General features: G+C 41.9%; 1 protein-coding gene across 1 annotated transcript in view; it reads right to left on the reverse strand.

Annotated features, from left to right (window-relative positions):
• The window catches only part of SSFA2 (sperm specific antigen 2), a 34,555-nt gene extending 11,723 nt beyond the window's left edge, over positions 1-22,832 (reverse strand). The window contains exons 1-9 of the mRNA XM_008634835.2: positions 22,720-22,832; positions 21,822-21,878; positions 19,201-19,237; positions 17,850-17,948; positions 17,188-17,396; positions 15,696-16,390; positions 12,026-12,098; positions 5,911-5,999; positions 1,629-2,855 (exon numbers count right to left, since the gene is read on the reverse strand). Coding sequence (XP_008633057.1) covers positions 1,629-2,855; positions 5,911-5,999; positions 12,026-12,098; positions 15,696-16,390; positions 17,188-17,396; positions 17,850-17,948; positions 19,201-19,237; positions 21,822-21,876 — 2,484 coding nt within the window. The 5' untranslated portion in view covers positions 21,877-21,878; positions 22,720-22,832. The remainder of the gene's footprint in view (positions 1-1,628; positions 2,856-5,910; positions 6,000-12,025; positions 12,099-15,695; positions 16,391-17,187; positions 17,397-17,849; positions 17,949-19,200; positions 19,238-21,821; positions 21,879-22,719) is intronic.
• Between the last annotated feature and the right edge of the window lie 4,486 nt (positions 22,833-27,318).

Here is a 27,318-nt window from a genome sequence, read left to right on the forward strand (position 1 = left end):
CAAGTGGGCTAAATGTTATTATCCCCTCCAATGCCCCCTTTTTTTTTTTTTGACTGGACCAGCCTGAGTTCTGGATGTAATACAGAAGTTTCTTTTTCAGCAGGTTTAGTTAGCATGGTATGTGCAGTAGAAGTACTGAACACACTGTAAACTTAGACAGATCAAGGCTGCAATTGGTACATTGGAGAGAATTCTCCAAAGAAGGTTAAGGTCTGCAAACACTTTCTCCCAGGCACACCATGAGTACCACCTTGAGCAATGGTTGACTTACAACACAGGTGACCACAGCCCTCTGCTGCAGAGCTGGTCACAGTACCAAATCTTGCTCTGAGGAGCCAGGCGAGCTGATATAACCAAAGGAAGCCTGGACTCACCTCTAACTTTGGACAAGTGGCAAAGTTAACAAAATAACAGGGGCCCGAAAAAGCCCACTACAGCCTACCACCTGCACTGTGGTGCAGCCAGGTGCATGTTTGCTCTTGGGTTAAACACACAGAAATTTTATGTCTATAACTGAATAGTACTCATGTATTCATACATGAATGAGCAGAGTCTGTAACTGCTTTGCCCACGCAGCCTCCTGCAGGAGCTTGCAGGATCCTAAGTTGGATCACTACCTAAGAAAACAGCAGAACCAGGATGGCAGAGGAGAGACAGCTGGCAATCAGGAGAGGAGGAGCAGAAGGTGCGGCAGAAATTGGTAAAATTTATGTGCTTGTGTTCTCAAGCATTTCTTCTCTAAGTAATGAGATGGACAAAATTTCACATGCTCTGACAAAATCAATTCGTAATAAAAGACTGATGGTATCAAGAACATGTTGACTAGCTCCAGAGTTGTAAGTGAAAAAGATTGGCATGAAACAGCACAGAAACACACAGAGATCAATCACTGACATCATTATTGAAGTTTTGTGACTTGTAAGGAAAAAAATACATTTTTATCAGCTGGATGAGAAGTATGTCAAAGAGAAGAAAAATCAAAGGACTGACTAGACCATTCTGTGATTCTGTAAATATGAATTTTTGAATCTAAAGTGAATGATTCTTATCTTAAAATAACAGCTGACAAAGAGTACAGTGTTCCTCCCTCCCATCCAAGAATATCCATTAAAGCTAAAAAATAAAAAATATTGAAAAAAAAATCAGTCTGGGTCAACTGCAACAAGAAAATATTAAATGCAAAAATAGTGGAGCACTGAAAAGATGATCACAGAATCACAGAATATCTTGACTAGGAAGGGACCCACAAGGGTCATCAAAGTCCATCTCCTGGGCCTGCACAGGACCACCCCAAGAGTCATACCATGTGCCTGAGAGCATTTTCCAAATGCTTCTTGAACTCTGTCAGGCTTGGGGCTGTCACCACTTCCCTGAGGAGCCTGTTCCAGTGGCCAACCACACTCTGGGTGAAAAATGTTTTCCTAACCTAAAAATCCCACCTTTAAACACTTTAAATTTGCCTCTTTAAATGGAAGCTCCTAAAACTGTAGCAAATCAGACTTGCACAAAAAGTCTTTTTTTCCTGATCTGTTAAACTACACAAAGGAATATTCAGGTTATCACCTTGGTTTGTTAAGGATAAAATATGGAGCCTCTTTGCCCAGGGGCAAAATTTGGCTTCTTCTTACCTGTGAGAGGTTCTGCAGAGAGTTTCTGATGTCATGTAGGACCCTGCGTAGCTGCATCTCCACAGTGGAGGGTGGGTTCGTGGCAAGAGGACGATGAGGAACGCCATGCCTTGGAAAGAAGGGACAGCTGAAGGGGGGAAGCATGGTACTGAAGGAAGTGCCGGAGATGCTTGGGACACTGTGGGTGCTGAGCGTCCTCATGTGCTCACACAGCGGCCTGTCCTGCCACTCACTGGGGAGGGAATGGAGGGAGCACGTGGACTGGGACATGGCTGCTGGTGTGTGCAGGGGGCAGCTCTGTAGCCTGGTGGGACTGAGCTCCTCAGACAGCCTGCTGGGCCCAGCCTGGGGCACCTCTTTCTTGGAGGACGAAGGCACAATAAACAGTGTGGATTTGCACACAGGATGGCTGGAGGCTGCCTCATCCTCACTTCTGTCATTCTCAGATGCTGCTTTCTCATCCTCCTCCACTTGTGTGTACTTGTAGGTGAAGGAAGGAGGACTGCAGAGAGTCTCTTTTCCTGGAGTTAACTGAACATTCACAGAGGACACCACTTTCACTGGACTCAGCAATGCAGTTGGGAGAGACTGAGACCGCCTTAGAGGATAGCCCGATTCAGCAAACCAGAGTCTCTGCTTCCTCAGAAGATCTTTCGACTTAAGCAGAGTGCACCTGGCTTTGGAGTCAGGTGAGCTGATGATCCTCATCTCAGCTCTCTGCAAGGCAACGTGAACTCTGTCCACAGATGATGGGGAGGAGCCACCATCTTCCAGAGACTGCATCGACTTGAGGATATGATGCGTGTGGTACTGAGGAAACTCAAAGACACTGCCTTCCTCCAGCAGGTCTGATTCTTTTTGCTCACTGGAAACATCTTCCTCTTTAGAGCTGACCTCTCCTTGGACTGTCTCTGATATATGAGATGACTTGCTTTCTTGTCCTTGATTCTGTTCAGTTTTATAGTCACTAATTTTTCTATCTTCACTCCTTCTTCTATCAGAAGATGCCCCTACCTTTCGTCTCTCTACCTGAGAGATAATATCCTCTTCATCATCATCATAATCCTCCTCCTCATCATCATCTTCCTCCTCCTCCTCCTCAAACTTATCAAAACAGGGCAGTTCCTTGGCTATCGGTGTCTTCTGTTCCTCACTGTGTGATGTCACAGTTGTTTCACTGTCACAGCTGTCAGCACTGCTTCCCATGCCCTGCAAAGACTCCTGAACCTAGGAAAGATGAGACAGCAAAGGAGTGAATGTACTGAAGACTCAACTACTGCCTTCTCTGGAGTCAGGCTAAGAGTACAAGAACACATTTATTGGGTATTGGGGTGGCGAGCAGAAGGAATAATGCACTTAGTGTGCAAGAAAAACAGTGAAGGAGAGCAAAGAAACCATGGTATCAGATACATTAGAAGTACAATTAAATATGGCACCAAAAGGAGATCTTTATTTTTCTAGAGAGAAAGCTCTTCACATATTCCTCTTATTTGACAAAAAATTCTATATTGTAAGAAGAACAGAAGTGGCAGAAGAGCAAGAGCAAATAGAGTAAAATGCTAGTATTTTAGGTAGTGATGACAAATGGATAGCTGGGTCGTGGTACAAAGCATCTCCCATTTATAAAGGTTCACAGCACTGAAATGAAGGGTAGCATTAGGGAGTGTATACAGAGAAGTGAGGAGAACTGAAGACTGTAGTGAAACTGTGTTCCAGGACAACACTAAGAATGGGAAAGCCAGTCTGCCCATAAACTCAGTCTGTTTTTAGTTAAAGAATTGTTGAAGGCTGAGAATCTCACATTAGGATGTTAATTTCAGCCGAAGACCACATCCAGTACTATTAGCCCATCCTTCCTTTCTCCTGATACTTTTTCCCCCTTTTCATTCTAAATCAGAGTTTAAACCAGAGCACAGATATGAGGGAGTTAATTTAATAGGTAACAAATGACAGGAAAAGCACCTAAGAGAAAGGAAAAAAGAAGAGATCTATGCATTGCAAAGCATATTCTTGAAGCTGGCCTAACTGCTGCATTTACAAGTAGACAAGACATTTTCCTAAGAGTATGTTGTATAAACTACACTCTTGGAAGTTTACCGTAGTTGATGCATGAACTAAAAGTTTTCCCATCTCTAAGTTCTGCAGCTCTCGCTGCCATTAGGATATTAATTATTAGTTCCTTCTAAAGAGATTACTTATGACGTTTGTCAGGCAATAGCTCCTTCTCCAACCATCTAGAAGATTTCAGCCATGAAGGTCATCTTCACAAGTACTTAACACTGCACTCACTGGCACAGCCACAAACTATTATGGAAGACTCTGCAGGTTCAGATATTTTTCAAGTTAAAGGTATTAAAAGAACAAAAGATTATAATGCCTAGGTGAAAATCATGTGGGCTACATGTGTGTCTATCTGTGTCCTAATGCTCCATCACATTGTTCAATTATGAGTAAGGCATAAGAACTTGGATGGAGAACTCTGGCTTCTTTAGAAACATGAAGCTCCCCTGCAGAATATCCCATCTCAATGTCAAAATCTCCCTCAGAAATCTTAATTTTGGAAGTCAGAGACGAAAGGCAATATGGTTAAAATTTTGAGTTCTCTCCTGAGTTTCAGAGGAAGGCTATGGGTGCTGGAGTCAATAATTTAACAGTAGATGGCACTAAATTCCCATACTTTTAAGAAACAATATATACTCCTCTGTATCCCCTTCATCTTTTCACAGGTTCTCTTCACTAGCTGCCAAGTTCTCATTTCCCCTAGCTGCATCATTCACCCGTGTTTTCTGAATTGAGCTCAGCACTTGGTCTGAATAAAGCAGTGAAGGTGGCAGAGAAGAGCCTAGCAACTCCGTGGCACAAACCTCGTGCAGTCTTAATCTACCTTTTCAAAACAGCCTAACAGAAAAAACTCCTGCCTTTACAGCCAACACAGATAAACTCCATCAATATTCCAGTGAAGGGGCACTTAGCTGCAACATGCTTTTAATGGGCTCTTAATCAGGTTGCAACCAACACAAAGACCAGGAGTGACCAACTCTCCTTCTAACATGCCTGTCAACTTCAGTGCATTTGCAGTTTAGTAGAGAGCTGAACAAGTATGTCAGATGCTTATGCTCTTTGCAGGGACTCAGGATCATTTTTCCCTTTATTCACTTTCTTGCTCTTGGAAAGCATTAAGCTGATGTTTAAGGGAGACAAAGACTAACCCTGTCTTGGCTTTTATTTTATTTCAACTCAGTTGAAAAACTACTAAATAGGAAAGTCCAGAATACCAGTACCAAAATGAAAAAGCAACATTGATGGATGGAGAGGGTGAAAAATCTCTTCTTAGTAATTGCCCAACAGCTTTTAAAATGCTTGGTGTGCCACAAGGGAGAAACATATGGTAGCATAAGAAACAGTTCAGCAGATACAAACTATAGAAATGAAATTGCTGGAGGTGCCCAGAATCCCATCTATTCCTTTGGGCTGTGGTCTAGGTCCCAGAAATAGCTGGCCTTGAGGACAGGATCCCACTCAAGGCTTTTCTCTGTCCGACTGACAGGGCAATCAAATCATGACTATTACTGTGTGAATGTTTTAGGAGAACCAGGAAAACAGCTCTCCAAAATATCAGATACAATGCTGTGCAAGCATGTGTATTGAGCAGACACCTAAACACCATGCTGGAGCAGAAGCTTTCCTTAAGACATGAGGTCTCTGGTCAGCATCACAGCAATTTCTGGAACCAAGATCAAAGAAACTGGAACAAGAAAGAGCATGGAAACTCAGGATCAACTAAAATTAGTCTATCTTCACAGCAAAGGTAGTGTGAAATTGTTTTTATTTTCTGTCTGTTGTGAATTTAAAAAAAATAAAAGAAAAATATGTAGGGCGTGGGGGAGAGAAGAAAAAAGAGAGTGGGAAAGGAAAAATGACAAAAAAAAAAAAAAGAAATTATCAGCAGAATAGCTATAATCTTTCAAGACCTTAATCTCTACCCACTACTGAGAGGAATCAACTACCAGACCGCGAGAAAAGATACACCAGAAAGAACAAACAGGACGTATTGAACTTAGAGCTTATTCCAGTCCCAAGTATACCCAGATTAACCTACCAGAAAGGCTTTCAAATATGAACAAAGTCTGTAAAGGACTCGGCAGGTCCAGCTCTGAAAATTATAATTTTATAGGATCTAGACTGACAGTCACAGTAGCAGACAAACATCAACATCCCTCCTATTGTCCCCTACTGTTTCACGCTAATCAGGAGTATTTGAACCACAGGATGAGAGCCTTACCTGAAGCTGATTGAATGGAGAAGAATCTGTAGAGTCCTCAGCAAAGCCACTGCTGTCAGAGTGCTGACTTGCTGTCCGTAAAAGCTGATCTGTTTAAAACAACCAAAACCCAATCATAATTACTTTACAAATCACAGCCTTTCAAGACCAATCACATTCAACACATGCTTTCCTTTTACATCAAAATAACATTAAGCGGGTAATACAATTGCTTTTCAAGCTCCACTTTGAACAAAACAGAGAAACAACTTGTTTGTTTTCAAGCAAAGTCTCTCTCACACAAAGACCTATTTGTGAAACTTCAAGCAACAGTGGAAGAGAAACCATCTTTTACATTTTTCCTTCCTGTGTTGTGGAAAAAAACCTCTGCAGATATTGCCACCATTGGAGTTTTCCTTTCACAAAACTACCTCACTGGTTAATTCACATGCAGGCTAGGGGAAGAGTTGTTTTGTGTTGAAAAGTACAGATTTGACACCTCTCCTGATCACGGAGATACTGAAGATTACTGGTCTCCTACCAGCCTACACCACCCCATACACCCAAAGGAACAGCATCACGTGGGCAGAGGGCCATGTGGGGGACTCTGCCAGTGGCTGAGAGGGTCCACTGCTGGTTTAGTGGACAAATGCAGAACATCCTTTAAGCATCAATGGGCAATCTGCCAAAGCACATTCCCAGCGCCCATTTATACACGAAAGATAAGATCCTCCTGCTTGTTCCTTTCTACTCGCATTAGGTAAGCATGAAAATAGCCTAAAGAGGCTCTAAAACCCTAAGTGCTTCCCAGGAGTGATTTCCTCTGGTGCAAGCACTGCATTTGCTAAGCAGCTTTGCAGGGAGATCTCAGCAAGCTCTGCAATACACTATTGCATGTATACTGTTCCTGACTGGACACAGGAAGCACCCACCAAGTGCAAGGTTTACCTTACGGCACCAGAAACATTTTACTCAGCCTGAGGTAGGCAACAACCTTATCTCACCTTTAGGCCTCAGTAGAAGTATAAAAGCTTGGAGATGGGAAGCAACTACAGTGGCCTGTAGCCCCCAGACCCCTGTCACCTCCTCCTCTCGAGCCTTAGGCAAGAGCTTGCTGCTGTCTTCTCGAAGGCTCAATGCAGAATTTTGCCCCACTTAAATGTCATCATATAATTAATCGCAGTTCACATCTCAATGCATTGGCATGCATTATGAAAACTGTTTTGAAACAGTTGGATATTCAGAACTAATTTCTTTAGTACTTATTTTGAGAAACATTTTACTAACACAGAAATAAGTAAGAGCCTGCAGAGTCTGTGAACACCAGCAGAGGCAAACTGCCCACTAAGCTTCTCTATCAGTGACATCACACAGCTTTTAGGGAGTGCCCTTCAAATTGTGCTGCTGTGCTGTTATCATGGTAGCCACAATATCCTGCGATGACAAACAACTTTTCTACCTCAAGACAGACATCCCCACCCAACTCCCAGTAAAGACAATGGAAATTACTTCCCTGAGAACTGGATCTTATTAACTACCCAATTCAATTAATACAGCTGAACAGCTTGTCACCACAGCTGAGGCTGGGGGGGAAGCTGTTACTCTTCAAGGTGAACAGTTACCTAGTTTTGTTGCCAGACATTTTAGACTCCCCTCTTTTCCTATCTGGTGAATTTTAATTTAAGAGAAAAAACCACTACTGGGGAAAGCCTTAACCTCTGTTAGGCAAGAGATCCCCACTAGCTCAGATAAAGCAATTCACCAGAGCACATGCTGGCATCTGTTTTCATGCACATGAAGATCACTGCTGCTCAATAGAATATTGACCTGCCCTTCTATTGCCTTCTCAGTCAGTACTTCCTTTTCAGCTATAGAAAGGAAAATGACACCTATATGTTTTCTCAAATCAATTCTTGGTCTTCTCAGAGACACAGTACTGAAATTAAAATCAGTCTTTTAGGTAATTTTCTATAGCATTGGTTATTTAGGCACATGCTTTGACAGCCTTACAGGACAGATACTGCCAGTCAAGGGATCAGCCCAGAGCAGTCATTCACACTGGCCTCATTTATCCATGGCAAGTGACTGGCACAATATGAACAGATTCAAACTGCCTTGGTTCCACCTCAGGATACATCCCCTTAATACAGTCATCCCTTGCTTTCTGTGCAACAGAGCTGCCAGGATTTTTTTAACATTTTAAAGCAAACCAGAAAAGACATGTTTTCTGAGTAGTCATCTGCTCCCACACCTTAACCTTGTCTTTTGCAAGTTCTTAGGGTTCTCCACAACACCACTATGATGTAAATGCAGTAAAAACTTATAAAGAACTGGAATATCTACTGAATCAGCAGTGAAATGACAAGGTTTGGTTCTGTAAAGACTGGAAACACCAACTAGTACGCTGGGATATACTGCTACATAATGGTATCCTCCCTCCTTGACAACTACTGACCCAGCTATACAGCCTGCTCTATAGCACCTGGATATCTCTCAGATTCCAGCAAACAAGGGGAAAATATGAAAACATTTTTTAAAAAGCTACAGAGCTATATTTGGCTCTTGATTAAAGATCATCCTTTGCCCTGTGTAACCCCAGCAAGGCAATTGTACCTTCTGCAAAAAAGTACCACTGCACAACACCAACTCTGCCACCCAAAAGTACTGTCAACACCACACAGAGGAAATCTGAACTACTGGGAGGAGGCCAGGGGCAGGATAATAAGGAAAGTGTGGGAGAAGGAACCAGCCACAACAAACAAAACCAGCTGGAACAATCAAACTCCCATCCCAGTTTAACAGAGTACAGATTAAAATGCCTCTTGGATGGTTTTTTAAGCTATATAAAAAAAAAAAAAAAAAATCAAAGTATATTTAGGCACTGGATACATGTCAAAAAATGTGTGTATTCATAAATAAACTAAATAAACTGAAAAAGTTCTAAACAAAGAACACATGATGAAGAAACAAGTCTGTGGTTTGCAAAATGTGAGAGCAGATTCATCAGAGCATCCCTATCAGGGAAATGATTAGTTCATCTACTGTAACATAATAATCAGCTACCAGTGGACTGTCAGTCTCACCTCTTCTGCATCACTCAACTGCTCACACAGAAGAGGACAAGGAATATGTGGAAACCATCCATGAAGCTTTAACATTTGTTTCTTGTACCTGCACTATTGGAAAAGCTCTACTGCACTTTGTATTTTATGAGGTAACTAATAAAATAACATTCCCAACTTAACTATCAAGTATTTCATTATGGAGTTAAGTATCAGGTGTCCCTTTTTTGCATACTGATCACAGCCTGCACCCCAGCACTAACAAAACCAGCCCAGTAGGGAGCCCTGCTGCAAAAACTCTCTGAGTCCCTGGGGATTTCCTAGCATCTGGACAGATAAGCACAGACTCCCTAAATACTAAATCTGTTCCAGATGTTTTCTTCTCACTCCCCCATATCCAATCTCCTGTGGAGCTGCACCCGCAGAGAGCTATAAATACAATAATATATTAAGGACAGGAAGTGCTGATGATGTGCTTTCTTCCCTTTCAAGAACTAAATTTTCAAACCCAATAACTGCTTTTGACTATCAACGTAGGATGCCTCAAAAGAAACAGGTCTGTGGCTACTCAAAATTTCACAGAGCCATTGATGTCAACAACCAGACATTCATGAGTTAAAATGTATTGAGAATACTTTGTCCTCTAGGCCTTGTACCTGTATTTGTCTTGCTTTTGGGGCATTTTTTGGAACGGAAGGTGCTGCTGTATGATAGGTCAGTAAGAATTTTGGTTTGGAACTAACAAACCTTTCTACCAGATAACTTTGCAATAAGCTTTTTTTTACAGTGGAAATTTAGCAGCGCTGTATGTTTACAAACTAGCTGAAGCTTTTCATTCTTGTGTTCCTAAAAAAACTGAAATAAGAAACATGCTTTAATTGTGAGTCTAAGCAACAGCAGACTCTATGCTTGTTATGTTCAACCATAACAGTCAACCATAATATTTCAGTAGGAAAGAGAATCTTTTTTATTTGAATACTTCACTTCTTATTAAAGGCCCTCTTAACATACCTTACAAACTGTTGTAAATGTCAGAGAAAGCATCCACAACTCCCTGTGTAGATGTAAAATGACACTGCAAGGTTTATAACAGTCTGTACCAACCCTGCTAATTGACAAAGAAATACCACCACATGAAAAGAAAAAGTACAGAAATATTCCTTCAGGGGAAGCATTCATCTGGAACAAATATTTTGTTTATGGGTGCTTATGCACAGTAGAGACAAAGCCACTGAAAAAGATGGGTTTGTGTAAGGATCATTGACTGAAATCACATTGCAACAGAAGACCTGTGGTTGAATTTCATGCTGATTCCACCCCATGAGATTGCAGTGAGAGCGGTATTTCACATTCAGACACAATGGCCAGAATTTTTAATAAGGGACCATTAACTATGGATGCCTTTACACTTGGTGAACATCCACTCTCTGAGAAAACAGGCCTCTATGTTGTCTCATGTTGGACAACTTGCAAAAAAAAAATTGGCTACAGTTTTGTTATGTTTTGGATAAGTTCTCCATCAAATATTCTCCCTCTTGACAACTTTACTGAGATCCACACAGAACAAAGTCCTAAGTTTTTTACATCTTCCAGGTGAAATAAAATGCTGGGTTAAGACTAACTTTTAGCAAATGTGCAAGCATTTATACCCTTGTTAGATAAGTCATAGAAAACTCTAGGCAATGCCTGCCTGATAATAAAGTGTCACCACTAATCTGTGCCAAATGCATTCAGAAACAGGTGGGACATAGTGCCTGGGAAACATGACCCATTGCTAGCACTGTTGGTACCTTTCAGCAGGTACACACAGGACCATCTGACTTCTCTTCATTGCATGGTGGAAGAAGAGGGTAAAATAACTACTGGGAGCAGTAGTTTTTATTTTTATTTTTATTTTTCTCCTCCCTGACTGCAGCTGCTGGTTCCTTAAGTTGTTTTCCTCTGAAAAGCTCTTCCTGCAGCTGTCGAGGCCAGGCAAACAGGAGACCTGTCCTGTAAAGGCTGCACCTCTTTTCATGTTATCATGTAAAGCAGGTGGTAATGAACTTCAAAATCAGGTAAAGAAGAAGTATTAGGAACAGTTAGAGGTTCAGTTTCTGGCAATCCTTAGTGGCCTATGTTTGTAGCAGAGGAAGCTTAGTGAGCACTAGGCTGTGTTATGCAAAAACACTGATGAACAAGTAACACAGGCTATCACCAATAACCAGGCATTACTCTCCAACACTTAGTCCAGGGCACTCTCAACCATGTTAATGCAATTCAGCTGACAGTTCACAAGATTGTAAATTCATTTGTGAAAATGCAAATAAGATGATCTCTGTTTCTTAAGACAGGTTTTTCTGCCTCTCTTTAGCATGTAGAGATGCTAGCAGTGAGTCACTAAGAAATTGCGTTGCATCTAAGCAGCTCACTAAGCGCAACAAGCTTTAGTTCTCCTTTAATTAAATGTATCAGCTAGAGAACGGACTTCACTTGCCAATACTGGGCAAAGTAACAATCACAAAATGAACTTGAAAGTCAGCTTTTTACCCCTCCCAAGCCATAAAACAGACAACTAAGAACTTGAGATGAAAGCACAAACTACGTGAACCACAACAGCCAGTGCACAGTGTTTTCCATGTGAGGGACTATGATTTCCACGTGGGTGTAGAGACACTAGTTTTCTGTGCAGGCAGTCTGCAGACAGAGCAGTAGTGCATAGAGAAAAGCTGCATGTATCATGCAATTTGGGTTTAAAACAACATAATTTCAGTTTAAATGTGTATCTTAAATTACAGGATCTACTAAGGAAAAAAAAATCCCACACAATCTGAATTAACATTTCAGGCCGTCTGAGCTATCATCAATTATACAAAAGTGCAAACAGCCAGTGAGGTTATAGGGCTGTTGTCTTGCCTGTAATTTGGTTGCCACTTTGTAGTAATGTTCTGTGATTTAGCTAAAAAAGAAACCTGTAACTTTTTTATTTCTAGAGAGAAAACAAACTTTAGAAGCTTAAAATATCTGAATCAGCCTTTCAGAGATGGAAGGACACTCAGCAGTCAGCTGTCTCACAGAAGTTGCAGTCTACTCACCTTTCCTTGACTTGGTCACTGCTAGCTGGTGTGTAGCTGAAACGTGAGGTAGATCCCCCTCTGTACTCTGGATCTATCAGGAAGAGGAGATGAATATTTTGTCAGGCCAACTGGAATATGCTCCTGTGCTTAAGAGTGCCTAAGCTATACACACTGCACATGCAGGAGGAGGTTTTGTTGGGTTTTCCTCCAATTCAACAGCCTGTACTGATGGAAGAAGCAAATCGTAATCTCCTTGAACCAACTTTAATCAGGCATTCAGCAATGCTCCTGGAGGAGAACAGGAATCCTTGGGCAGCACCTCCCACCCACAGCACAGGACTCCCCTCTGGTTACACACAGCATGCACAAAGACCTGGAAATCACATCCTGTGACAACACAGAGTTCTCAGTTCCTCTTTGACAAAACACTAAAATTACCATGTGAAAACACCTCTGACAACCTCTACACTACCATCTTTTTCCAGTCAGAACTCTTGGGCCTTCATGTGAATATAAAGAACAAGTACAATACATTTAGAAAAATGACACAAGGACTGTCATCTGCTGCCCTACCAACTATATCCTACAAGCCACCAGTCCTCCAGCAGAAGGACCCAGACCCTGCAAGAATCTACTCCAGACCTCCCCACGCCACTACTCGTGGAAATACTTCTTATGTCTTCCCATACAGAAGAGGAAGATAACATATTCAGATCCATGCACATTTCAACTGGGAAGCTTTAAACTACATAAAAATGAATCTTTTTACTCAATAACTTTGTGAAACACAGTATTATTAAGAAAGCAGTTCTCAGGCAAATGTTCAAACAATGAAAAGAATATGCCTAAAATCCCAACAGGGAGGCCTTTGTTTCGTTCAAAACCAAGAACACATTCTCTCTTTTGTGTGATCCAGAAAAAATCCTAACGGATCACGTGCAAGTCTACACGCATAACCCCCCAATCCAATTTTCCACAACTCTTCCCTCTAATGGCCTGCCAACCCAGTTTCAAAATTATCACGCAATGAATTTATCTCCATTTTTTATCAACTTATCATTAATTTTATCAAATTATCAAAAAACAAAGGTACTGATGTTGATAAGCCAAAATTAGTATTTAGCTAAGGAAGAGGTTCTATCTGCATTGATATCATGTGTATAGCAGCCACAAGGGTGCATTTTCTCAGTTACAAGGGTTTTGAGGAGTACTCGTCCTGAACTTTCCACCATTAATAAGCGAGCAGCATTACTTTTGCATTATAAACCTAGCAGCTTCTGTTCCTTTAGGAAATGAAGGCTGTACCAAAGGGGTAAATCCTTATTTTATCCAAATGCAGGGGAGCATAGAAGGGGCTCACAATTTAAAGATTAGGAAAAATTTTTTTTTTTTTTTAAATGAGAAACAGCAAGTAATTTTACAGACACTTTAATAAAACTGGAAGCTCCAGGAAAGGTGTCTTGATTCTCTCAAACCTCCTAGTTTCTTATGGCTAAATGTGCAGCCTTCCAACAGCTAAGCCTCTTCTCATTTAAATACTGTCCACCTCCTGTCCTTGGCTGGGAGACAGTGTTCCAACCGTGTCCACAGCACGGTGCAGCTCCTCAAGCAAACAGAAGCTCCTTCCCCATCCCCTCAGCCAATATTCATGCTGGTAAATGACCTTCAGGACTGTCACTGGCCACCTCAGGAGTGGGTGTTTGGGGGAAATCCTGCCCTGACTCACTCCCACACTAGCTATCTTCACAGCCACAGACTTCCGAAGGGCACGCAAACCTCCAAGGCATTCGTAAGCATGGAAAGAACTTCCTTGATATATCTGTCATCTTTCTTATGCATAAGAATGCACTCCAAGCCAAGCTAGGAAAAGAGGGGGAGGAGTTATTGTCACTGTTTCTAATACAGTTTATTGTTCATTACAACCTGCTTAGAGACACCCAAAAATAAAATCACACTGCCAGGAATTGTTCTGAAATGTCTTCAACAAAGTGAATCCCTCCCTCCCAGGGATCTGTAGGCAGTTGATAAGTATATACTATATTGCATCAACAAAAAATTCACCACAATCCCATCCCACATCATATGCTGTCTTGCCCAAACAGCTGTGTTTATGCCTGGCATCACTGCACGAAATGTGTCAACCAAAACTTTGCAAACACATCGCATTTGCACAGAATTAAGCAAGTCTTTACAGTCCAACTTACTCTGAAGGAAAAATCCACTCCTCTTTTTAATATACACACATACACACATATATGGATATATATAAAATACATTAATTGTTTCAGTTTTGCCCCAGGGTACCACAAATGTATTTCTCTGCTGAAATATGTGGCAAATGCATTGCTACTCAGTCCCCTCCAATTGTGCCAACATAAACACTTTTGTAGCTACACAACGAGCTGTATCAAGAAAATTATCTGGCTGAAAACTAAGCCAGGAAAAAGAAATAAATCAGAAATACACTGGGTTTCTTTTTCCCTCCTCAACTGGACCAGTCCTTTGTTCTGGTTCAGTAGATGGCCACACAACATGTGGGTGAGGACACACTGGAATAAACAAGTGGCAGGAACCACAAGAGGATTGATTACCTTTTTTTGCCTAAAGAGTGCCCTCAGCTACAATAGTTGATCTAGAAGAGCTTGTCATGACACTATGACACTAGACACAGTATCTACTAAATCATCACTTCATCATTCGCTGTAAAATGCTGGGGCTTTTCTATTCACTTGCTTTCTTCATTTCACCAATGAAATCACAATAGCCTTCATTTTATACATCTATTTCACATAGAAAAAGAACTTAACTACTGAACTTTTAACAGTCACACCAAAATGTGTCCACAAAAGCATCTACTCATTTAAGAATTTTGAGACAGTTCTTACAATTCAAGCTGCAAGTCTATACAAAAATTGCATTTTTGAATTTGTAGGCTGCATGTTTACTAGCCTAATAAACAAATCACTCACAGGAACCGGGGAATTAAAAATCCTTTGGGACAATTATCAATATAAAAATGGATATCTGCATTTATGAAGATATTAAAAGACAGCACAGAATTTGTAGCTGAGCCATCACCGAAAGTCATGTCACAATGACTTTCAACATGCTAATTTCCAGAGAACAAATAAATCTTCTTACAGTAGAAGGTTATCAAAACCAAAAGTTGTACAAGATGAGCACCTCATGCTGCATGAAAGCCCCTCTTCTGTTTCATGCAGCAAAACTCTTGCTTTATTCACAAATTTATTTTTAATCAACATCAATTAATAAACTGAATTTACTTTTAGGCAACAAAAGTAATGACTTCTAGTTAACAATTTAAATAAAATAAAAATTAAACCCCCAAGGTTTTAGTACATACAAAGCCTAAGCTACATCTACTTACACAGAGAAAACTTCCTAAGAGTTATGCCAGTGATTGCAATTACCTGAATTTGATTTAAAAAAAGAGAATGAGAACTTTCCCTCTGACTCTTTGGAATAACAGCAGCAGCAGCACCAAGTTCATTTCACTAAGAGGATCAATTAGAGCAGCCTGCAACTGCTGAGAAAGTGCAACACTTGGAGAATTTAAAGTATTCCTGAAGAAAACACTGTCAACTGCACAGGAGGGAACATTCCTCTGCTGGCAGACAGCGAGTTATGTAAACTGTATGCACAAAGAAAGTCATGTATCTTCACTCACCTCTTCCATCTCAAAGGAGTCCTTCTGCTGCAGCATTAGGTTCGTTATGGACGGGTTTGCGAGGGGAGCGCAGGGGTCTCTACCTGGTGATGCTGTGGACAGTCTCTGTGTCAGGACACTGCTGTCGGATGTACTGGAACTGCTGCTGAGGCCCGGCGAGTCCAAAAGACTGGGTTCTTCACAGGGTCTATCCTGGGCACCTGCCAACCTGCCACCCTGCCCATCTGCTGGAGGCACAGTACCCTCTTGTGCATCATCAGTCACAGCAGGGGGGTGCGCAGGTCTGTCTGTGTTCGCAGCCTTTGTCTGACTGCTGCCTATCTCCTCCTTTACAGTAGCCAAAAAAGAGGGACAGTCTTTCTTTTTAGGATATTTTGGCAATTTACATTCATTTTTCACATCATTTTCCTCACTCTCTACTTCAGCTGGACTTTTCCCTTTTTCAACAGGCAAAGGACTTAAGGAGCTGCTGCCATCAGCTTGCTGTGTGCCACACAGATTGAGTTTTGACAAGGTCTTCATTAACCGACTGGCTGTATTGCTGCGATTCAGAGGGGGAGGGCTGGATGCCTCTTTGCTGGAAGACACTGAATTCATACTACCAATTTTCTGCAAAGGAGTCCCAGAGACTTGAGAATACAAAGAAGAAAAAGCATTGGCCACAGTAGTAAGCACTTCAATCTGACGAAAACGACCTGCACAGGAACGAAACACAAGGCATATCTGAAGAGGCAGTTTTGATCATAACCTCTGTCCAGCCCCACAAACCTCCTCCTACTTTTATCAAGGGCCCCTAAGGCTGAATCAACACTGCCTTGGCCTGTAACATGAAAGTGATACTGTACTATGGAGAAAAAGAAACACCTTTGCAAGAATCTTTACTAAATGCACAAGAACAGCATGCAAAGTTCTCCCAAAGTATGTAAGTGGCATATGTGTGTGAATGCAAGTTATTTACAAAATGCTAGAACGAGTTACTCGCATTGCTCTCTCCATCTGCAACTACAAAAGGACAGCTATGCCCTCATTGCAGCAAGACTCATTACAGATCCAACAAAGCTCCTGTCCAAGTCAATAGAAATACTGCCCCAGATTTCAACAATGACAAAAATAGGTCGCTGCCACCCAGAAAAAAAATCCCACCCACAGACTGAAGAACACCAGAAACAGAGGGATATTGCTATTTGTTTCAGTGCTCTAAAGCTGCAACAGAGGACAAGATTAGAGTAAGAGATGAGAATGATACAAACCAGAAGGCAGCATACCTTACAGGATGCCTTGTATTTCTCTCCCCCACTACAAACCCCTCCACTCACCCCAAGGAGTACCACCCTGGTGGTCACCTCTTGCCTATTTAAGACAAAGCAAGAGTTTTATTATGAATTCTGAATGGAATTTGGCCTTTAGGCTGTAACTGAGTTTTGCCAGAATATTAGATACACACCTCTTTTGGGGTTGTTTACATAGTTAATAAACTCATAAACATACTTACTTGTTAAAGCAAAACTTGGATTTTCCACTTCCATGCGCTGTATTTGGGCATTCAAGAACACTTTGATATCTATCCCTCTGGCAAATGATGACGAATTAAAAAATCTCGCTGGAATTTTTGAAGCAATATCTGGTTCATCTCTTCCAAACCCAAGGTTATAGAGCACTTCTTCAGGATCTTCCTCATAAAGCTCCAGTAATTCAGAAACGCTAGACAAATGAAAGATGTTTACCATCTACCTGCCTCCTTTAAGACCCTTCTATCCAGCTGCTAACTCAGCCCAGTAGCCAGTTTGGTTTATTGAACTTTTGACTCCTACAGCTCAGCCTATTTTTGGAAATAATTGTGGAGATCTCTGCATCTAAAGTTTTGGTACTCATGACGAGAGCCATTGGCCCAGACACATCACAGTTCGAATACTGTGATTTCTAAAATCGGTTCTATTCTGCAGAGCTCAAATTTTAAAATGCCATTAAAATTTCATGCATTTTTAATGTTTAGGTCCATTTGTTAGCATTTACTGAAAACCACAACTAAAAAAAATTAGAAGTTTTTCAAGCAACCAAATGAAAATTCCCTTCTCTTATGTGCAACAATGCACATAAAACAAGCCAAGTCCCTTTAACTGAGAAACAGACCTTCAAAGCATAGCACTGTTTTACCTTGAAACTGTTGCGCTGCTTTTTCCAGAGCCGGTAGAGTTCATACTTCTCCCCTTCTGATGGAACTGCAGCCTCTTGTCCTTTGCCAGTACACCATTGCTGTCAACACAAACAGAGAGGACCCCTGCGATAAACCCCTTCTGTTCAGGGACTTGATTCTCTGCCTTGCTGGGGAGCTGACCCTCCAGCACTGCTGAATTTCTCTTTTCCCTTTCAGTGTTATCTGGTTTATATTAGCCATGTCATTTATTGAAATACAGAAACAAAAGCAAACCCTGGGCCACCTCAGTAAAAATGTACATAGACGGTATGAATTTAAAGGCAAATGCGAGCGAGAAAACAAACCCTGATCTGCCCTTGCTGCCCCACCCTCCCTGTTCCCACCCTCCTCCAGTAAGGAAGCCCAGCCTCAAGTGAGCTGTCCTTGCCCTGCCTTTTCCTGCCTTCCCTGGGGTGCTGCCTCCTCCAGCAGGACCACCCCTCCATGCAAGGCCACCCTCTCCACACCTCGGATACCCGGCTCGCCCCAGCTGCCACCCGCCTGCAGCAGCGCAGGACTGCGACCTGCCAGGACCTGGCTGGGGAAGCTGAAGAGGCTCCCTGTGGGGGGAAATGAAGCAAGACAAGCTCCAGCCCACACTGCTGGCCAGTCTCCTTCCCAATCCCAAACTATTTCTTCCCTGCATCTGGAGAAGCTGCCTGAGCATTAGGTGGTATCCTGGGTTCAAACATACTTTTACTGCTGATCTCCCTGGGGAACAAACTATTCCCCCTGAGAACAGCAACCAAGAAACCAAAGGCAGCAGAGGATTCCCCTAAGAGTGTGTATTTACTTATGGAGCCCAGCTCAGGAGCAGAGAGGATGCTGCCCACAGGGACTGTGCAGTATTCACTGAAGTCTCAGTGGCATTTTAGTTTTAGCACATTTTATTTAGAAGCTCTAACGATCTCTCCTCTCTCAAAGTCCTTTTCCCCCACTCCCAAAAGACATCTGCTGTGACAGGCAAAACTAATTTTCCCTTGAAATTTCTGAAACCGTGAGTAATCAGTGAGGCAAAGAAGGTTAATCATGCTAAGTTACTAAGATTTGTCATTTCTCTGTTTTCCTCCTGATACTCCAAAATATATGTCAGGTCTGCTGAAAGAATGAAAATCTGAATGTTTTTTCTGCACCTCCTAATGACTGTCTCTGTGTTATCTGGATCTTTTCCTTTCCTTTCTTGTAAACAGACATGAGCAGAAGAGCTTTAGCTCCGTGGTAGCCCCCATGACTTCTACTGCCCATTCTCCCTCCTGCCTTTCAGTATAAAAATATTCCTCTGAAGTAAACAAACACAAAAAAGATGTTTACCATGTTTCTGTTTGGGTATCACTCCGTAGATGATTAGCTGTAGAGAAAGAAGAAGAAGAAGTTACATCCAAACCTCTTCGTAACTACACTTCCCACAATCAGTATGAAGAAGCAGACAGTGAGCATATTTACCAGCAGTACTGCATAAATCAGATTTTACTTTTTCCATATAAATGTGATTGTCAAGGGTTTCTAGTATACGGCTGATATAAAGATGATCTAGTTTAATCAAGCTCTGTTTAAAATTAAATCTCACATGGACACATGTTTACATACTGTCATTAATCTTATTACTCAAAATTTAAATTGTGATAAGCTGGTAATTGTTATATAAACCATTTATTGCTTTGCAACTGAAGACATGATTACCAGCTGCAGGGCTGTTCCCGGGTGGGAAGGGGAGGAGGACAAGCAGGAAGGCAAGGATTGCTCCAGTAGAGAAAGCAAAGAATATAAGAAAGGCAGCTGGCCCCATGGCCAGGTGCTGAGACTGTATTTGTTCATCTTTTCATCAGCACAGTGGGGCAGAGCCCTGGCTGCCTGAGCTGTGCAATACATGGACAAGAGCTCAGTGAAGCCCTTGGTGCTGATGGGGCCAGCAGACATGCTCAGAGTTGAGAGGGCTTGGGAGGGAGGCTGTCTGCCAGGTACCAAGCACCTGGTCAGGCTGACAGGGAACTCAGCACTTTCTGCAGCTGGATCACATGGGAACATCCCAGGCAGCATTATTCTTTCAGAACTGAACCTCAGAATTAAATTATGGTTTCCCCAAAGAGGCAACTCAGCATTAACAACTTGCTGCAGGAGACAGGCAAGGAGCACGTGTCTGTTACAGCAGCCCTCAGAATCAGCTATGAAAAGAGTGAAGTGATGGCACACACACAGCCAGGAAAACCCTGCATCTCGACCCACTGTGCCAGCAGAGTAAAGTCAGCAATCGACAGTAAAACGTGGAAACCTCACAGCTTCTCTTGGTTTCAGAGGCATCACAAAGAAATGTATGCAAAGGAATGTATGCAAAACACAGATCCCACATCTCTTCTTTTTAATACTCTTGCCTATAATATGAAGGTAAGCCTATCTGTAAGGATTATCCAGTGACTAAGTTGAACAGCAAAACCATAGGTTTTACCAGCTCAGCAGTGGGCTGGGGTTACAGGTCCCTGCCCAATGCCCTCTGTACCATTCACACAGGGCTCTGGCTTGTATCTGGACTCAGGCAGTCAGGGCTGCACAAGGGCAGGCCATTCATAGCAGCCTCAAAGGGGCTGTCTGTCTGGCAGGGCACGCAGCACTGCTCCAAGCAGCTCTGTTGTCCCTTGTTCTTGGATGGGAAGCGAAGCCCAGCAGAAACACCCGCATCCTTACCCAGAAAAATCAACCAGCAATTCTAGTACTGGGGCCTTTTCATCTGAACAAGCTATATCATGCTCAAAACCCATAAAAAACAGAAGTCCTTGGAAATTGTAAAGAGAAAAGTTGAAAAGAAAAAAGTGACATGATGTTCCGAAATGCACAGATTCTTGTATTCTTGGTCATATGCTCAGAGCCTTGGATTATCATTACAAAGAAACTTTTCCTACGAAATCTTTGTACTGCAGGCAATGTAACAAGCGGAAAAGACTGTCAACAGGAAAATTTAATCCTATTTAATCTATTGCAGTAGGACACTCATTTACTGCTTTTCTATCATTATCAGATCAAGATCATTACCAGATAAACTTTTTTCCCTAGAAGTCTTAAATCTTTAAAAATTAAAGATACTTCCTTCCTCCAGGCCTTCTCCCACTGCTTTGACACTACTGGCAAGACTAATTTGGAAGGAAAGGGCTTTCTACTACACCAGCTCTAGCACTTAGCAGAAGCAGTAATTCAAGAACATTAAAAGCTAAACTGGGAGAGTAGTTTTGTCAGATAACCCCAGGACCTGGTTTGTGAGACATTTTTTTGCTATTCTACTACAAGATGCTGCTGTTAGAACAGAATCCACAGTGCATTTGTTAGTTTGTTTACCTCTAAGCTATGATCAACAGAAAGGCTAGAAGTCTTTTTTACAAAGTCCATGGGGAACAGCCACATCTCCTTCCCCTTAAAAAAGGGAAGAGAAAGAAAAGGCAAGCAGCTAGCAACAGAAGAGGCTGATCCAAAATACTTACTCAGCTTTAGTGCCTTTCACTTTTAAAAGCACTTAGCCCTTAATGGGTTTGCCTCTTGGCTGACAGAATTTCATTCCTCCTTTCAAAAGCTTGCACATGCCACTCCCAAGGGATTCAGTGGAACTGGGACATGCATGGCTGCCAAGAGTAACCCATGGACAAGAAGAGCAAGTAGGAGAAATGATTTTCTCACAGCCTTGGTAAGTGCTCTAGGCCGTCCTCTCGTTGTGGGTATGAAAATGAGAGGGCAGAAGCAAATTCAGGGCTGCCTCTGACCTTTGGGTCAGAGACCCAGAGTGTTTAACTCTAGCAGTAGTCTAAATAACTTCAAAAAGCAAATCTTCCTGCATTTTTTGTATGCTTCATCCGGATTTTCTAGCCAATGGCGTTCTTCAAAATAAAAATCAGATGACTGAATATAATTATTTTTTTGCTAGAAAAAGAGTCATAATCTGCCACACCCACCTTCGGCTCCCAAGGATAAGTCATCTTCAAAACTTCCTCCATTTCTCACCAGCATGCCTGAAAACATACAGTTAGCAGATCAACAACTACAGTGCACTGATGTTTCCTTCCAGCAGCTTATCTAAAGATATTAGCAAGACACTTCATTTGATACAAGAAATAACCAGACTTTATTTACAATCCCTGCATTACTCATGCAGTTAAAATGCATTAAGAAGCAAGAAGTTACATTTCAGAACATAGCAAAACTATTTTGAAAGAGAACAACTGCAACACTGCTTTAGTTTTGTGCTCAGAAACACCCCCGCATCAATGTGCGAGCAAATTAACTGCAAGTGGGAACCTGGAGGTACCACTCAGCACATCTGCGCCTTCTGCCGCTGCATTATCTACCCTCCAGACATCTTACCAGGGGAATCCAGAGCCTGAGTCCAGCTGGGGCATTCCCCTCTCACCTCCCTGTACCAGATTAGAAGCTGAAGTGAAGGCTCCAGGCACAGCAAGTAATTCTTCTTCACCCTGTCACTACCTGCACATTCCCACTGTACTTTGAACTTTAGTATTCGGACCTGCTCGGATAGTAAAATTTTCAGGTGTGGCAACCACAGTTATTAGAGGCAGAGACTACCTAATGCTCATGAGCTGTGAGACAAAATCACCTCCCTGTTTTGCATATTTGGGGTTTTTTTAGACCTTCCTAAGATCTCCAGAAAGACTTATTCAGGTTCTTTCCTCCCTTCTCCAGTTTCTCGGGCACAAGTGCTCCGCTGTGAGAATAACTCTGCAATGCTGACCCAGCTGTGGTTTGTACTGCTACTAAAGAGACGAGGTCTCACATGAATGTCCTCGAAAACAGTTTCCAGCAAAAGAGATTTCAGTAGGTAAAGCCCTTCCTTACCCTTCAACAGAGGATTGCTTTGCTCATCCAGGGAGGCTCCCAGAGGCGTTCTGAAACCACAGAAGAGATTAACACTACTTAAGAAACTTGCTGCTTCATGTCCTTCTTTACAGCATGTAACAAGCTTGTGATAGCAGCAGTTGTCCCTCCCTCCCTCCTTCCCTCCCTCCACCCCCAGAAAGCACAAACATTTGACGACTGGCAGTAACTTCCTAAACAATCCCCAGCCCTCTAAACAAATACACCTTGCAGAGAAAAACAACAAAACATAATAACTGCAAAGCTCAAACAGCTTCAGGGCAGCAGCCCCTGCTGAGGAAAATCATGGACTTCTCAGCAAAACACTCAGAAAAAACAAGCTTGAGTTTTTGCATGGATTAATTCAATCTCATTTATGCAGCAAAAACTGTTGCCATTTTTCTAGACCTTTAAAACTTCTTGGAGAGAGGGGTGAAAAGTTGTATCTGGTGATCAGGAAGAATCAAGATAAAAATCTTGACAGTTATGTTAGCTGTCACTTGCCAGTTCTGATACTTTATAGACTCTTCACACTAGTTCTCTTTCGGATGATCCCTCCTATTGCTGTTGCCTGAAAGGCAGGGGATTTGCCGAACCTCATGGTGCTCAAAAGGAGCAGCAGAAGCCTCACAAATGACAAGTCCATTCCCACTCTCGGTTCACACTGTATTTGTTAACACTAGCTAGATGTTTCCACATTTTGTCTCTCAGACATGTTTAACCAAAGCCTTGTCACTTCTAAGTAGCACAGCATTAACTTTCAAAGCTCAAAACAAATTCAGAAATACAATACTCATAAAGAAGGGGAAAGCAGATGATTTATGTACCTACATTATGTATGTTTCATCTGGATTTTTAATTAGACAAACACATAAACCTGCCCAAAAACCTGAAAGTAAACAGCACTCTGATACAGTATTTATTTTGGTGCCATGGCCAAATTAAGCAAGGGAAGTTTGCATCTGCTTTCTAACAGACCTTACACTTTACAACCTTATTTTTCTTTCCTCTCTGAAAAGAGCTCATTCTCTCCAGATGCAGCCTGCTGATATGGAGCAAGCTCACTTCAACACGCCTTTTGCAAAGCACAGCAAAGCCCCACCACGGTGGGACTCCAAGGCAAACAGCCGGAGCATCCAGGTGCATAAGCATGTTTCAGGTGACAGGACAGACTCTGCGGAGGCTCAGATCTGTATTTCCATGTGTCTGTCCAGTCAGAGTCTGAAAAATCTTAGGCTATATTGTCTAAACCTGTCACGCTACAAGAAGCCGTATGTTCTGAGGTAATAACTATGCTAGTTGTTTACTCCCTGGCTCTGATGGGTGCACTCCCAACCTTCTCCCTCTCCTTCCCTGGTGGCTACTCCCATGCCTCTATGTTTTTGATGTAGAAACTTGCTGGCATTGGCTTTGACAGCCAAGGTCAGTGCTGCACACAGTGACTGGCAGAAAGCAGTAAAAGTATCCACCAAAGCTGGCATTTTCCTTTATAAATTAAGTCTGTCACCACTACAGCACATTAGCAGCTACCACAAAAGCATCCTTGTCAACCACCCCTTGCTGCCCTGCCTGCACTGCTGCACACAGTTGCCATACACTCCCTGCCTTTGAAAACTTGCTCTTAAGAACTAGACAAAAAAATGAGTTTAAACACTGGACAAGTACCACACAAAAATCCTTTCAGACAACAGCATGGATAGCTCTGACTCTCTGCACCAGCGAGGCCCACAGTTCTGTCTCAGAGCAGCCCTGTGCACTTGGGAATGTTTGGGCTGGGGGGTCCTTCCACTTGCTGTGCCCTCAGGATGGGTTCTCCCTGCCATACGCAGCCTCAAGGCTTCCTCTCATCCCAGAGCTTTGTTTGTTCAGCTACCAGTTGTGCTCGGGTGGTCTTTTGGAATAGGACAAGGGTTTTGCACTGTGCTGTGGAAGTGTTTAAACCTCAGCTTTTAAAACCTTAACTGGGCAGAAGCCATGTTTATTTTAAACTTGAGGCAAAAAATCTCTTCTTTCTGAGGCATTTCAAGAACTCACTTCCTGCATATCTACAGGAGATGGCTCCTAGATACCTCCCACATCCCCTGTATTACTGGCAGAGTTTAAACATATTCAGTCAAAATAATACACGTCATCATAAGAGTTGACAAAAATTTCTTTTTATCTATCAGTGTAATACAAACACTTGTGTTTCAACTTTTATGAGCTTTCTTATTACTTCAGAATGCCTTTTCAAAGTACTGGGGAGAGAGCAAAAGAGGCCTTTCTCGAAGACATGCGATTCCCAAAATGTGAATGATCCAGAGACTGAGTAACATCTGACATTTTTTATGCCCCCATAATTCTTATCACAGTATGATAAATACTCACTTTTTTTGTTTTGGGGTTTGCTATTAGTTGTTTCTTTACAAAAACCCTAAACAGCGAAACCCTTGTCTACCAAGGTACATAACATGGGATATTAGGAACCCTCCTCTCCTCCAAAGCAGATGTGAAACAGAGATGCCAAGTAATAAGAGCCCCAAACCACTAACATAAGTATCAAAGGACAGCTAGTAATTCTTTTTATCCATATTAGAACACTATTGATGCTTTTAGAAACAAACAAAGGAATACATCTTATAAGCAGATCTATTTATGCAGTGGGTTGATATTAAGGTTTTTTGTGCTGCTGCCAACTCAAACCAGAAAATGAGATTTTAAAAGTGCCAATTTTCTTCTAATTCTACAAACACACACAGAAACTCAGACAAAAAGTGAAAGACTGCTTTTAGAAAACATGTAACAAAGAAAGTATTGTATTTCAGTGACTGAAACTTCATATGTAGTAATGGCTACATGGTAACTTGTTATGGAGCTAGCTTGTAAGAATAAGGTTGTGCCATGAACCAGAAACAGAAGTTCGGTTTGTGTATGCCCACACTTTGTAGCAATCAAAGCTCAACAGCAAAACCAGTATTATTAAACAAGTAATAAGTTTTAGGGAGGACAACCTAGAAATTGTAAATTTCACAACTGTTTCTTTTAACACTGTAGTATCTGCAGGGCTATTCTGTCCTCTGTTAATGCTGTCCTCTTTTCCTATGTACATGCTATCAAGAGACAATCAGTTCAAGATTTCTATACATACAATCACTTGTAACACTGCAAAGTGAATTATCACTTTACTACACATGCTAGCAACTGCTTGCACATATATTAGGCACAAAATAAATAACTCCTGTCTGAACAGCATTGTTTAGGAAATCTTTTTTTTTTTTTTTTTTTTTTTTTTTTTTTTTTTTAATCTATCTGAAGAGAACACAAGATTCCTCTGAAAAGATTTACAGTAGTAAATAGCTGTACTTTAAAAAACTTCTGCAGAAGGAGCACAACAGGTTTTACAAACATGCATTACCTAAATTTGTGTTTCTGTATTAGCAAAACAGTAAACTTGTGCTTCATTTGTTATTTGTAAAACAAGTCCTGTATTTTGGGAATCAACCGCCAGAGATGCAAACACGTTCCCCAGAAATGTGCGGTGCCAGTTTTAACAATAGGTAGTTACCAAAGCATGGGTATGCAACTGCAAGCTTTGTGTTATTACTCAAGACTTCTGGCCATCTATTGGATGTTCATGTTGTCAGTTTGCAGTGTTGTGCTATTCCTTAAATTCTGTATGGAAACAGTAAAGACCACAGGGCCAGGGAAGGTTCTAGACAGAAATCCTGCAGATTTAGACAGAGTGGCACTGCAGCATTAGGAAGAATATCTCCCCCAAGGGCCTCTTCCCCCTCCAGTCCTTACATTTTTTGCTCTCCTGGCTCAAAAAATACTTCTAAGAAAGCACGGAATTCATAATACTGATTTTTAAGGACACAGTTTGGCAGACCAACGGGACATCAGATTTGAGGTAAAGTCAGAAAAATCTTCTCCCATTCTGGCATTTTGGAAGGATAGTCTGTCAGGTCTGAACATTACATTTTAGGGATTAGTAGGATTTCAAGCCTGTAGCTGCCAACACCCTATCCAAGGCACAGCCTGAAGAAAACTCTATGGAGGATCCTATAGCTATAAAACAACCCACACTTCACAGAGTAGGCTCAGTCAGCTGCTTACTGGATCAAGAGATCACAGAGGCACAGCTAATCTCAGTGGTAAATTCTCACCTTAACATAGCAGCTCTTAAAAGCAGAAAGAAACCAGAAATATCAAATAGCAGAGGTCTTGAAATGTCATTGTTAGCTACTGGAAAGCTAATTGTTAGCTTCTCCCCATCAACTCTGCCTCCAAGGGTTGTTAGGACTGAATGGACAAAAAGACAGGACAAAAGCAGCTGCTACTGATGTAGCATTTGTGCTTCTATGTGACTGAGGATGAAGAAAAAGTAATGCCATCAGCCTGTTCCAAACACCAAATATTAGTTTGCAACAGTAATAGAAAGACAGAATATATGTACCCTACCTCAAGTTAAGGATAGAGGACATTAAGAAACTCAGATAAATCAGGTTAGTCTAAACTGTGCCATCACTCCTGCGGCCATGCGGACTCGCGGCGCTGCTCCCGGCGCAGGCGGCCGGAGGCGCAGCCCGGCCGGAGGCGCAG

This window comes from Corvus brachyrhynchos, unplaced genomic scaffold, assembly GCF_000691975.1.
Source record: "Corvus brachyrhynchos isolate BGI_N302 unplaced genomic scaffold, ASM69197v1 scaffold255, whole genome shotgun sequence".
Taxonomy (NCBI): Eukaryota; Metazoa; Chordata; class Aves; order Passeriformes; family Corvidae; genus Corvus; species Corvus brachyrhynchos.